This window comes from Diospyros lotus, chromosome 10 (assembly GCF_014633365.1).
Source record: "Diospyros lotus cultivar Yz01 chromosome 10, ASM1463336v1, whole genome shotgun sequence".
NCBI classification, from domain to species: domain Eukaryota; kingdom Viridiplantae; phylum Streptophyta; class Magnoliopsida; order Ericales; family Ebenaceae; genus Diospyros; species Diospyros lotus.
This window is the reverse complement of record NC_068347.1, coordinates 34,982,298-34,997,008: the sequence shown is the minus strand read 5'-3', so window position 1 is coordinate 34,997,008 and position 14,711 is coordinate 34,982,298. Positions and strand designations below refer to the sequence as shown.

The 14,711-nt window shown below is 31.6% G+C and overlaps 2 protein-coding genes across 9 annotated transcripts in view; one reads left to right on the top strand and one right to left on the bottom strand.

Moving 5' to 3' along the window:
* Positions 1-10,131: 10,131 nt before the first annotated feature.
* Positions 10,132-10,788, bottom strand: LOC127811466 (uncharacterized). The gene has a single exon (XM_052351364.1). The coding sequence runs from the start codon at positions 10,710-10,712 to the stop codon at positions 10,329-10,331; it is 384 nt and encodes a 127-aa protein (XP_052207324.1). The 5' UTR covers positions 10,713-10,788; the 3' UTR covers positions 10,132-10,328.
* A 1,370-nt stretch (positions 10,789-12,158) lies between these two features.
* LOC127811465 (eIF-2-alpha kinase GCN2) overlaps positions 12,159-14,711 on the top strand; it is a 34,926-nt gene continuing 32,373 nt past the window's right edge. For 2 of the 8 annotated variants that reach the window (XM_052351362.1, XM_052351361.1), the window contains exons 1-3: positions 12,162-12,733; positions 14,480-14,548; positions 14,633-14,692. In XM_052351362.1, the coding sequence (XP_052207322.1) occupies positions 12,606-12,733; positions 14,480-14,548; positions 14,633-14,692 (257 nt within the window). In that variant the 5' untranslated portion in view covers positions 12,162-12,605. Of the gene's footprint in view, positions 12,734-13,990; positions 14,377-14,479; positions 14,549-14,632; positions 14,693-14,711 lie in introns of all 8 variants that reach the window. The other 6 variants (XM_052351357.1, XM_052351359.1, XM_052351363.1 and 3 more) reach the window with 6 other exon arrangements.

Sequence of the window (14,711 nt, the reverse complement as noted above, 5' to 3'; positions counted from 1 at the left end):
TTTTATATTTATATTAATATATGCTATATTAATTTATTTACTGAAATTTGACAACAAATTAAAAGAGTAACTAAATTATAACAAAAATTAAAATATGTTATAGTGATAAAAATTAAAGTTACCCTTTTAGAAAAAAAAAAAAATAGCAATCATGTGTTTGACCAGTGAGCCAAGCTGACATTCTTTGATTAAATTTATCGATTGAATATTTCAAAGTACACACCATCTTGATCAAATAATATGTACTTAGACATGGAGGCAAAAGGACACCTGGAAATTTGATAGACAATATTTATAGCACTAATGAAGGGTTTTGTCAACACATCGTTATAATATTTGTAAAGGTGCATTTAATATATTTTATTTATAATATTATTTATTAATAAAATATTTTAAAATATGATGCATTTGTTATCAATTAGTATAAATGTTTAGTGCTGAGAATAAATCGTAACGGTATAATTTGTTAAAATAAGTTAAATTTATATTAAGATAATGTTAAAATACCTTTTGAACTAAGATATAAAATTATCAATGTAAGTTTTAGAAGCATTTTAAGATTTTTATCGAACGGTTTATTAAATTTTTTTGAATGCACTATCATCTTTTCTTATATATAATGTTCAAAATAAATTTATTTTGAGAGGAGAGATAAAATTATTTAAAAATTTTAAAATAATAGGTCACGTGATTTCTTTTCAAATAGTCGCCAAATAAATTTAACAATCACAATAAAAAATATTTTTGTCTATAATACTTTTTATATTTTATTTTTTTTATTATATATTAATTAACAAATATTATCTAAATATATATCAATAAATACTCTAAAAACACTCATAAATAAAATCCTTAATTAAAATACAACTCTTCGTAAGAAGCTTGAGGGACATGCCTTTAAATTAAAGGTAATATATATTCTTATTTTGATGAGTAATCGAGAGTTAACAGTATAATTGTTAATACTCACGTTAAAAACTCAAATAATGTTTAGAGGAATGGCATATTATAGATTAAGACAACGAAGAAGATAGAGATGTTCCATAACATTTGTAAATATATATTTTTAATGTTACGAGAATTGTGCATGTATATCAAGGGTTTAGATATTCTCTTGAATTTTTATTTATTTTATTTTTTTATGAAGCTCAAGGTATCATATAACTTTAAGTTATAGATGCTTATCGATTTTTTTAATTAAATTATTCTCTATACAAAAATAAAAAATTCAAGTGACTACACACAAAAATTTAAGTTGCAAATATAAAGGTGTAATCGAAATAATAAAAAGTTAAAATAATCATAAAAAAATATAAAAAGATAAAAATAAAAATATAAATTTTATCATGTATTAATATATAAATATCATTAAAAATCTAAAAATACTTATAAATAATAATTATTCTTGTGCGGCCCTACTCGTGTCCTTGATAGGACATTTTTGGATGATGTATTATATTTATATTAATTAAATATGTAATATAATATACTAATACAAAAATATCACACAAAATATTTATTTTAAATACTTAAATAATGTTTTTATTAAATCATCATAATTAATTGTCTAACTAACACTTAACGTAAATAATTAAAAGTAATCACATTAATGACAAACACGTTTCCCCTCGGAAAGAGATCACAAATTTGGCTTGGAATCCCACCCATATTTTCATCCCTAATAAATCAGTGGGCCCACAAAGCGTGTCTAATGATGGTGCCCCCAGCTGGCATGCTGTTCCCTCGTTTACTTTGAGCTAAATTACATTTTTAGTTTTTATTTATATATTTTATAATAAATCCGTTGCATCATAAATTTCATAATAATTATACTCAAAATTAATATTATGAATTTCGTAACGACATATCAGTTTGTGATGGTTATTTGTGAGTATAATATTTTTTTTATATTTTAATTCATGTAATAGTAATAATTAAATAGTTATGTTGTTTTTAAGTATAACAACAAAAAAAATTTTATGTACGAGCGTGTCTCGATTCAGATTTATGAATGACATCCACACAAACCTTATAATGTTTAAGTCGATATTTGGATAAATAAGTATAATATAGAAAGAAAGTATAATTGTAGTTTGAGCAAGATTGAAAGCATACATTTACTAAATAAGTCTTTTATTTATATAGGGAAGAGACTGATAGGAGAACTAAAATCCACAATTCTTAATGAGCATTTCGAGTTTTATTTCAAATTTGTATGTGAGGATATTTGACGTAAAATTGACTATGTTCTTCACGATATTGTATGAACAATATTTAAATATTGCGTCTCTTAAGATTTATAGTATTCTGAAAAGATCTATCACGAGGTTTGGAAAAAGACTTATGAACCTAGGTGGCTCGCGAAAGTCTCTAAAATAATAATAGTCGAGTAACATGTGCATTCCTAATAGAATATCTTGAAAGCCTAAAGAGAGACTCTCGGGTGAGGTCTCAATAGGGTTTTCAAAAGTTTAAAGAGAGGCTATCAGGTGAAGTCTTTTGGTTATCTCTTAGTTTATCGGATATTCAGTGATTTCATGCACCTATGACTTGTTTATGTGAATTTTTTTTATTTTAATAAGCTTTTAGGTTTTTTTTTCTTTGGATTTAGGCCTATTTTCTCAAACACAATAAGTTCAAAATATGATTAATTTATCATCAACTACTAAAATTATTTTAGATATTAAAAATAATATGTAATAAAAATATTTTATTTGAAAATAAAATATATTTGTTGTTGTTTAACTATTATCAATATTACCTTTTAAATTTTTATCATTATAATTACTAACCTTTGTTTTTTTTTTTTGGTTATATTTCAATCATTCATTTGATTTTTTTATTAAATTATATTAATAAAAACGAACTCGGTATACAGTAACATAAATTTAAAAATCACTGGATTGAAGGATTTGTGTTAATTTTAATATTAAATAATTTTTGGTATATATTAATATATATTATGTTAGTTTTCATTAAAAAATTTAATGAAAAATCAAAAGAATGAGTGAATTATAATAAAAATTAAAATTTGTTGTATGTGATACAAAAAAATAAAATAGAATGACTGATTCGTTATAAAGTGTAAAATTTAATGACTAATAGTGTAATTTAATTAAATAGTATGTACTATTTATATATTATTAATATTTAATAAATATATTTTAAAATTTAAAATAATGTTATTAATTAATACAATATTACAAACACTATACATTTTTATTAGTCATAATTAATCAACGTTTACAATTTTTATTTTACTTAATAGAAACAAAAAATAATAGACTATAATGAAAATAACAACATAAAAATAAATAATTTTTTTTATCAATTACTAGTTCTTGACTCGTGCGATGTACGAGATACAATATCCAACAAAAATATGTATAAAATAATAGTTCAAAAAATGAAATGTACATTACAACAAATTTAATATACTACATGAATTAGTAAAAAAATAATAATTTTATTTCATTGTAATTAAAATAAATTTTGAAAGACTTATTTATATACAACATTTGTGGTTGAAGTTGTATGTTCACCCTCTTTTTCACATATTATCAATGAGTTGTGTTTTTTACAATATAATAATTTATCTTATTTATATATGTCACATAAATTGCCTGAAGTCCACATATCTATGTGGACAATTTATGCTTGATCATGTACCGATAATATGATATACCCAACACATACATGAGTTGCTCAAGCTCGATAATTTTCATATTTCAAAATTCTTTACGTAACACATTTTATATGAAAAAATGCAACGTAATAACGTGTTTTGTAATATTATGAACTTAAGATTTGAGACTGGTAAAGTTACAACTGAAACATTATAAATGTTGATACCTTTTGTTGAATGGAAAATATTTATATAAAAAATGTCACGGCAATCAACTATTCTTATAAATAATTTACTTATGTCAACAAAAATTCATAAATTATTTAAGCAAATTGTTGAAACATTAATACATTCTGTTATAGTAGGAATTCAGTGAGGAACCACTTTCACTGTCGTTTAATTATAGTAACGAAATAGGAAAACATAGAAACAGAAATAAACCAATATAGTCTGAATTAAGCGAGGCACAACCCAACAACCAAAAAATAAAGAAAAAAAGCAGTACTTGTCTGAATATATAAGTGAATAGATTAACCACTTCAACCCTCCTTATCAACTTTCATGATGTTGCAAATTTTAGTAGTAGAAAGCTTTGTAGAAGAACAACCTTCGTTGTCGAGCTCGTTGATGTCCAACTCATCAATTGGCTTACGCTTCGACTTGCACAGAGTTTTTACTGATATACTCACCTCGTTTTCAAATACAGAATCCTAAAAGTGTGTTAGAAAAGCAAAATTAGTTAAGACTATAATAAGCATTATAGACCGATATAAACAACTCTAAATACAAGGATTGTAAAGTAGGCATACTTTAGGAACATATTCTTCATGCTTGTTAAGCTTAGAAACTAGGTTAGATTCTTGTTCCACCTCGGTGCTCTCATCAAGCTTATACTTTCCAATCAAGACTTGGTCATTGAGAAGTCTCGTCACATAAAAATCTCATCATTTTCACTTATGTTCTGCTTTGTTATATGTATTCTAAACAAAGTCTTTCGCCCAACCAAGTCTTCAGGCTCATCAGGAAACCCATTCTCTAAGGATTCCTATAAATATCAATAAGTTGAAAATTGTATTAGAAATGAGAGGGTTGATCAAATTGCCCGATTAGAATAATTAAGATATTCTTACTTAAAATGTACAAAAAAAACTTACCCAAGCTAATCATTCCCTTATTTGCCTTGCAATCTTACTGATTAGTTGTACACGCTCCCAATCTCATAGCAAAAAAAACACAAAAACAATTTCGTCACACAACCTTTACAGATAACTTATATCTAGGATTACTCGAGCTGTCATATCTATCACAATTTTCACTGTATACATGTTTTGCTTTTGAACCTTCTTAGGACATTTTTTTGTAACTTATATACAACCATTTCGACTCCAAATGCACATCTACAGTCCTCACAGCAACCCAACAGTATATAACCTTTGAAAATACGGGAAAAATGTAACATGAATATTAAAAAAAAAAATCTGATAGGAGTTATTAAGGTTCTACTAGATAGGAACACTCTAATTACTGCAATGGAACTGATTAATTTATGGCCAAACTACCTGAGCACATTGAATAACTTCTCTTATAGTCTTAAATTCGGTCAAATCGCCTTCAAGGCCTTCTGTTATAGAATAGATAAACAAATTTGAAATTTGACTTATACGTTGTGAATTACATTCACGGACAGGCAATAATCTCGTAAATAGAAAATACAGCGTGTTTAGAAACAAATCGATTTCAAAACAATAGCAAAAAATAAAACAATATAATTTGTGTGATTTAGAAACACATTTCGCCCCGAAAATCCTCAACCTTAGCTATACTTGCATTCACCAAAATTTTTGTGACATAGTAGGAACTGTCAACCTTATACCACCTATAATTGAAAAACACAAACCGTTGGAGGCAATCAACTTGTACAATAGGACAAATTAAGCTAATCTATCATAATCATTTAATCAGTACCATTGTAACTTTTCATATGACATAATCACAGGTTCGTTCGACGTAAATTTAAAATAGTTGTTGACTAGATTGACATTGTCATCCCAAATAATACATGATACTCGACACTTTTCTTCAAAACATAAATAATATAAAAAATGACCACATATCCAACAAAACATAATATAAATAAAATACCCAACACAAGTTATATTAAAGTTACATTCCGCAACAAAAAAAGATAAAAAAAAATATTAAAGACAAATAAAAAAAATTAAAAGATCATACTCCAAATCTTAAAGAACAATATCGATACACTTTATAATGGATTCGGAAGATGACTAAGTTCTACCTTTGTTCTTCTTGACGACTTCGCCGATCACATCTTTAAATTCGAGATAAACATATACAAAACAAAAAATGAAAACGTATTAGAATTGTAGAATAATGCATTTTAGAAAAAAGAGATGCAAACAAACACTGAAGAATAATGCATAAAAATTTAACAACAAAAATTACAAAAATTAACTAAGAAAATAGGCAAAAAAATGCAATAAAAAATTAACTGAAAAAAGAGGTAGAAAAATATTAATTGGAAAAAAAAAGGCAAAAGCATACCAAATAGATAAGTTTTATTAGACTGTGGACTGCCCAGAAGCTCAACGAAAGGCTTGAATCTATATATCTCAATAGAAAATGATTGATCTTTAACCTCGGCCACTTAAGTGGTTCTCATGAAACTCAACACGTACTTATGTGTGGTAGTCTTGAATGTCATAGTATTATGGTTAATTACAAAAATTTTCATTATGTACAACTTGTGCTCTTCAATTTTATCCACAAAGTAACGCATCAAGTTTTTCTTGATTATTGCATGCATTCGTGTCCCTTGCATAACATGATAAATGACACATTGTGTAGATTATATGTAAGCACCCATGTCCGGATATCTCCAATCACCCGGACTACCCGAACGAGAGCGCCTACGGGAGGAGAAAAAGAATGAAACATGAGTCAAGCCACCCTGGCATGCATACACAAAAATAAGAACAACGAAAGCGAAGCTAAACACATGCATGCTCTACGGGTACCCCGCAACATAGCGGTCACATGATAAATAAATAAATACAGACTCCTGTGCCGACATACACGAGACTCGAGGAAAAATTTGGCACAGTAAGAATAATAAAGTAAATCCTACTCAAACATCAGAGTTGACTGGGACAAACGGGACTGCCTGTACACCATACTGACTCTGCTGCTAAAAGCTGACTCTATTGCCATGGCCCACGCTACCACTACCTGGAATGATGGAAAGCAAAGTGAGTCGAGAGACTCAGCAAGCATAAGGAACGAAAGGCTGAAGGCTACACAAAGCCAATAAACTTTTCCCAGAACACCAACCCCCAAATACACACAAGCCATGAGACACTACAACACAATAGTATATCATAATAAAAGCACATACCGGTCCTTAGGGCCCACACAAGACACCTGGCACCCAAGTCCCATACCAACTTGCCACTGCCCTGAGAGGCAACATGTATCTCCAACAAACCTGCGCGCGCTGTCCCGGGTCGGTACTCCCGTCACCCGTCCATGTCGGTACTCCCGACATCCAAGCCAGAGGCTCCATCGGAACGGTACTCCCATTCGAGAACTAAATACTACCAGTAGCCATGCAATGCACATAGAAATGCAATGACGTAGTGAGTATCAACGTGATAAACCGGCGCCCATACATCCAGGCATCAGGCTATGCTCCGCCCACATAGTAAACCACACGCGATGCATATGCCCATGTCGGGTGCAACCTAACCAAGCTAGCATGTCTGTGTTCAAGCATACTCAATAAATGAATATCCCAATATGCAACCCGTACCCATGTGCATATCAAATCATGAACAGTAATATAATGAATCTAAACGTGCAGTAAATTACAAATTGGTAGAGCTAGTCAGCAGTGTCCGGCACCGGTCAACGGCCAATGACTAGGAGTGTCCATCCGACGGTCCACTTCAGGGCCGTACAATAGTCTACCCCAACGTCACCAACAACCGACCCCTGCCCCATTGCTCGATAGCTCTAACTGAACTATAAATAAATCCGACAAAACTGTAAATAAACTCGATAAAATCATAAATAAACCCGTACGTCTAGGAACTTAGTTCCCAGGCTAGTTCAACATCATTCCCAAAACGAGTGAGGGCGATACAAACCCCCGTAAGCTCACAACAAATAAAACTTTAGATGTCTCGGATTTAATTTAACTTAAAACAAATGAATAATAACTCAACAAATAAGGCTAAGTGCCGAATTAAAGTAAGAGAAAAGATAAAATACGAGAAACCACGGAGTCTCTCACGGGAATTGAAGAATACGAGGAGAGGGTCAGGAACTTGTCTTTACACGGTTGTTTCTTGCATTTCTTGCACTCTCGCTGCGAAGTAAAACGTTTAATAGCGATTAATAAATCTATAGTTCGCATTAATTAAATCTAACCATGTACTATAAATAATTTAACCGTCTAAAATCCTACGTAGTCGCACTTCAAATAAAATCCCAATAAGTCTCATATTTATTTTAAATTAAATTACGTCAATAAAATTATTAATTTATATAATTAATACGGGAAACCGAAATGAATTGAGGGAAGACGAGGGTTCCCCCAATGGAAAGAGATCGAAAGGGTAGAGGAGAACTTGCCTGAATTTAGTTATTTACAGTATTTTCACGCTTGAATACCACTAAATTAATACACGCTACAAAATAGAATAATTCTCAAAATTAATAAAATTAGACCTAAAATTAAATTTCAACCGTACAAATTAATTAACACACATTTCTCTACGTACCCGGTTAATTAAACCTTGATTAAACGCTCAATTTCTCCCAAAATTCCCTCTTCATGCGCCTTCTTCTTCTCTGAATTCCTCTCACTGTTGCTGCTAATTTTTCCCCCCGAAACCCACTGAAATCGGCCTTAAAAAGGCAAGGAAATGAAGCTCCACACGCTGCCGCGTGGCAGCCCAGCGCACCACCGCCTCAGCCTCAAAACGACGCCGTTTTGGGCGCATTAGGCTTGATAAAAGTCCAAACGAATTCCTCCAGCGCGCGCAGCGGAGAGTCGATCCCGCGTCCGTGCCTGGCTCCTCGCGCGCGCATGCCAGTTGCGCTGGCTACTCCTTTGTTAATGCATACACACCTAATTAATCTTAAAGGAATTTCACTGCATTTCCGAAAATTACAGTTAAAACCCCATAACTTCTGGAAATTAATATATACACCCCAAATTTCCAAAAAATCTACTAAATTAATTTATTTTCCTATTTCCTTAAAATTATATAAATAAACATTTTTCTTAATTCTCCAAATACTCAAATAAATTAATATTTCCTTTTAACCCACAAATATTCAATAATCACCACAAATACAATAATTAATAATTAAATATTTCTAAATAATTTAATTAATTACATTTAATTCCTTATTTTCCTCAAAACCACATAAAATAATACTTTCTCTAAAATTCTCAGATATTCAATAATGTCCTCAAACACAGGTTTAAATAATTATTATTTATTTTTAAATTTTGAGATATTACATTATATATTGATGAACGACACTTTACATGATAAATGACATATTTTTATATTTTGGTAATGTTTTAATACAATCCATATTATTCCATGATAAATGACACATTATTTTTTGAACTTGCATGTCTATCGAACAATATTAAAGCGACACTGTTAATCTCGTTCTGGTTATAATAATTATAAACTTATAACTTTCGAATGACTCATATCTTGAACGTCCAATTTATGCGAGGATTGTCAACATACCTCATTATATGTAGAATCTGAGCCATAACAAATACAACTTTTAGTTATAGTTTATAGAGAAATAAGTTCAATGAAGAAAGAATTTTCAATAATATTTAAAATTATTTTTTTCTGGCATGCATAAAGAGTCCTAAATATGCATGCAAAGCTATTTTTTGATACATTGAAAATTGTTGTATTTAATAAAGGAAAATGCTATTGGTATACCTTTGTGTACACCTTGGGCTACACAAAGGTGTATCAATGACAAAAATATCCCTCTGAGGCGCATAGAGGCGCGTGAGGCACATGGAAAGGCGCAGGGTATTTTTGTCATTGATACACCTTATGTAGCCCAAAATGTACAAAAATGATGTACATGTAGCATGACTTTTTAATAAATTGAATCTAACAAAATTTAGATGAAAAAATTGTGAGTCAAGTGTATGCAATTACTATCTCACTTATATACATATAAAGATAAAGATGCTTTTCGTTCGCTGAATTTGCATGTCTTCGTCGTAAAAATGGTCGGATTATTGATTGCTCGAGATTGTCTAGAGAACCACCATAATTATTTAACATTATTAAAAGATAATTAAATTTATTTGAATTTACGAGTCTTCGTCACAACAAAGACAACTAAAATTGTCCAAAGTCATTGAAAATATCACGACGATTGACATCGACAGATATTGATAAAGGCCTCGGAAAAAAAAAATAAAAATGAAGACGATATGGGTTTTAAGCTCTTTTCATTTTTTTATTTCATCTCAAAAGTTATTGTGAAAATTTTAAAAACAAAATACACAAACAAAGCTACTTTCACTGTTCAAATAAACCCTAAATAATTCAATTCAGAATTATATCTCATTACACAAAAAAATTTCCTTTTTCATCGATAGGCGTCAAAATTTCAGGCGGTTGCGTTGGCCCTACAACTCCAGTTTGTCGGCGCCGGCAACGCAAACGCCGGCGCGCCTGACGGACTCGATCAGCGGAGACACCATTCTGCGGTGGCGAATCGGCCTGGAGAGCTCCTCGCTGAGGTCGATCTCGACGTCGGAGACCCCGATTTCCCTGAGACGAAGCCCTAGCTTCTCGCCGACTCTAGATGCGATCTTGGAATCCCAGAACCAGAAATTGTGGGGGCGAGTGAATCGGCTGAGCTTGGCTCGGTGCTGGGCCACGAACTCCTGCTCGGAAGACGACGCCATGGCCACGATCGATTCAGTGGCCGGATTTGTCACCTGAGCTGTGATTTTCCGGCAAGATAGCGCCAGCCGGAGCAGGTGCTGACTCGTTCCGGTGGGCGACATGAGAGAGAGAGAGAGAGAGAGGGAGAGAACGGATTAGACAGAGAAAACGCTGGGAGAACGTAGACCGTGGTGTGTTCGTATACGCTAATAGGAGAGTTATACGACGTCGTTTGTAAGCAGGTAACGTAGTCTTGCCATCAATAATAGATGATGACTTTGTTATACGATAAATTTATCATAAGTTTTTTGAATTTTGGTTATTTAATTTGGATATTTTTTATTTTAAAATTAGTTTAATAAATTCTTACTTTTTAAAAATTAATCAGAAGATAATTTCATAATTGACATTTCTGAAAAGGTTTAGAAATTTGTTTGACAAAAAATAAAATTCAAAAGGTATTTAAGACAAATATCCAAAATTCATGAGGTATATGATAAATCTATTGTTAATAGGGAAGGGTATTGTGACAAAATTTTAGGAAATTTAATGGCTGATTTGGCAAATTTTAAAGTTTAGTTTGAGTGCAACCTAAATAACTAAAGTTTATGGGGTTTGTAGTCAATTTTCCTTAAATTATGCATCATTTGAGAAGATTTAAATACTAGTTAGACAAATTTTAAAATTTAGCTAGAATACAAGCTAAATAACTGAAGTTTATGACATGTATGATAATTTTCTCTTAAATTAAATATTTATAATTTCATGACTGTAAAGATTTAATTTATCACAAATTATATTATATTCTTAAGACAATGAAACCTTTATCAAAATTTGATTGAATAATTTTTAAATAGGTTTATAATCTAAATAATGATTGATAACACTATAAGTATCAATTATTTAAATTAATTTTTTTGATAGAAAAGCGATAAAAGTAAATATAAAAAATAATGTAATTATAAATAAAAAAATATGAACCCTAGCATTGCTTTATCTTTCTTCCTTTCTTAATTATGTTTATCAATTAAATTATAACATTGTTCTGTTTTATTTTACACCAATGATGTTAGTGTTTTTTTAAGGATAATTAGAGATGGAAAGTGATCACCACAAATTTGTTTATTTATTTATATTGTTTTTCTTATATGACTTCCTATTGAAAGTCATGACAGAATTGGGTTTAGCAACAATTTTTAGGTGAATATGATAAAGAGAAAATAGGAATTTATCAAAATTTTATAATAAATTAATATTTTTATTAATATAAGGTCTCAATCATTTTAAAAAATATAAAGGTAATTAGTATTATATGTCAAAACTTAAGTTCCGTTTAACTTTTAATTTTGAGAGTGTGCTAAATTAAGTTTATAATTAAATATAATACACTGAGTATTTAATAAATTTTAATTCAATTCATATTAAATATATTAAAAAATTCGAGTTCAAATTAAATTTAAGTATTTTTGTAGGTTAAATGTGCTAAGTTGAGTTCAAGCATAATTAAAATTCAACTTAATTAATTTATTAAATATTTAAACATAATCGAACTCACTTTTTTTAAACTGTCTCAATCCCAAATTAGGCTTAAAAACGTAATTTGTTAAAAAAAGTTGGAAAAAGTCAAATTTTATTTTTTATCGGGGTGGAAATGTTAGGGGAAAAAATTGCAGATGCTACGCAGGGAATAACTTTAAATTATTGGCAAATATTTTCCGGCGCCGCGAAACAAGCAAAGCTTAGGGCCGCCACTCACCAGCTGTCACAAAGCGCAGCCTCCTGTCCCCGTCAGAAGCGTCGCCATATACGCCTCTCAAGTCTCTGCTCATCTTCGAAGTATAATTCTTCTCCAATTCAACTCCTGATGTATCTGTTGACTCGTGAAATACTCGTGATTGAAATGCTCGGTTCGAACCCTCTTCCGTCGTAATTCATGCTTGTTGCCAATCGACACAGTACGAAGTTGGATGAGTATCGGCGACGAAGCTAACGGTTGGGTCTAATATCGGGCCGAAATGGGGCATAGTTCGAAGAAGAAGAAGCGCAGCCAGGGCCGGCGTAGCAAGGGCAGGGCTTCGTCGAAGGATCAGGACTCTCACGGCGGCGATGGCAACGACCTTCTTTCAGAGGAAATAACCGCACTGTGAGTGGCTTTTTGAATCTCAAAACCAAATTGAACATTACTTGAGTGGCCTTTTGGCTTTTTGAGTGGCTTTTTGCATCCGAACCATGCTACATGTATACTATTTTTGTATATTTAGCTATACAAGGGTATTATGACCAAAATATCTGTGCGTCAGAGGGATATTTTTATCATCGGTACACCTTTATATAGTCCAAAGTGTACACAAAGGTATACCAATATCATTATTCTTTGCATCCCGGCACATGCAGGGCAGGGTAGGCTCAGGGTGGCTAAAGTTACGTGCAATGAAAGTTGGTTTTTCTTACTAGCTGCTATTATTTGCATTTTTCTAACAACGACATAGAGGTTTGGAGTTGGTATAAAGAAATGATGTCATTTAAAATAACCAGTGTTTTATCTAGACGTTTGTATCATTCTTTCATGAAGCCATTAATTATTAATTTTTCTCTCTTACGGCTTTTGGATTTCATTGTTTTTATCAAAGTATTTAGCTGCGAACATTTTCATTGTGCGCGGGCATTCATTGTTATCTTGTATTAATCACCCTTCACCCCCATTCACAATATGATATACGAGACAGTGTGCTATTAATTTGCTTACTTGTATTTAATGTTTAAGAGTTCGTTTCTCCCCAGTCTCCTCTTTGTATAAATATAACATATCTTTAAAATTGAACTGTTCGTTTCCCCTTTTCTTCCTCCTCCTCCTCTCATATGTGTGTATTTTTTATTTTTTTTGGGGAGGGGGTGATGGGGGAGAGACCTTTGTTCCTTCTTGTTGGCAACGTCCGCATTTGTAGCTTTTGACCCATTGTGTTGTCTACCTCAACAAGCCATCAGATCAATGCTGAGGAGCTTTAGTGAATATTGAAGCATATCTCATGGTCTTTTTCTACGAAATGATGACAAGCAAGATTTGGCTGGTTCCATGAATTAGTGTTCTTATGTTAGTCAGACCATGTTATTTTGATATAGATAAAGTGGATGGATGATATCAACATCACAACCAAGACTCATGCTGCTTATAATTGATATTGGTTAAGGTTAATTTCCAATAGAGTGAAATTTCTTGTTTGTGAGAGACTGTTAATAAAAATGTTATATGGTTCAAGGATTTATAAGTGCTTTGATGCTTTTAGTGTTACAAATTGAGATTGAAAGAAAAGTAGAAAACTAATCCCTTAGTGATGTTAAGAGGGAAGTTTTTCATGTTTACTATATCTCCAAACATGCATCCTGATAACCTATTTTCCAGCCGTTGGTGGGCCCATAAAAATCAAGATGGTATCCTTCCCAGCAAAACCAAGGGTGGCACTTCATAAAACAGAAGGAAACTTGTCACCAGCGGGGGTAGTAGGACTGAAGGTGGTGGGGAGTTGTCACTTCTGCAATGCAAGCTTATACTTCTTTTAGGGTGCAGCCGTTCTTATAATAAGAAAAGGTTTGCAATGAATTAATCAGAATGAAAAATGGAGACGATGGAGCCCTTATGGTCTGGAATAATAGATCTAACAACCTTTTACAAGTAATGACCATTAGCAAAGCTGCATGCCAGTGGCTTATTATGCTGCTGCCATGCATCCATTACAACTAGTCTAGTCAAGCTCTGATGGGCATATCTTCTCCACTAGTTTTGCTTAGGTAAAACCTTTTCTGGATATGGCAATTATCCATGAATTTCAAAGGGTACTGCTACGCTGATTTCATAAGCCTGATTTAATGGTATTTCCCTGGTGATGTGTAGGTGTGCAATATTTCAAGAAGATTGCAAAGTTGTTTCAGATTCACCTACTCTAATTAACATCAAGCTCAGGTTTTGAATAAATGATTAATTTTTAAGCTTGTAGAATTACATGCATTACCTCTTAAACTGAGTTCTATATGCATCTGTATGCAGACCATACTCAAAGGATGCAGGCTATGAGGATTTAGATGTTTCTGCTCTTCTCTCAGTGAAGTAAATGGGTTCTCCTCAC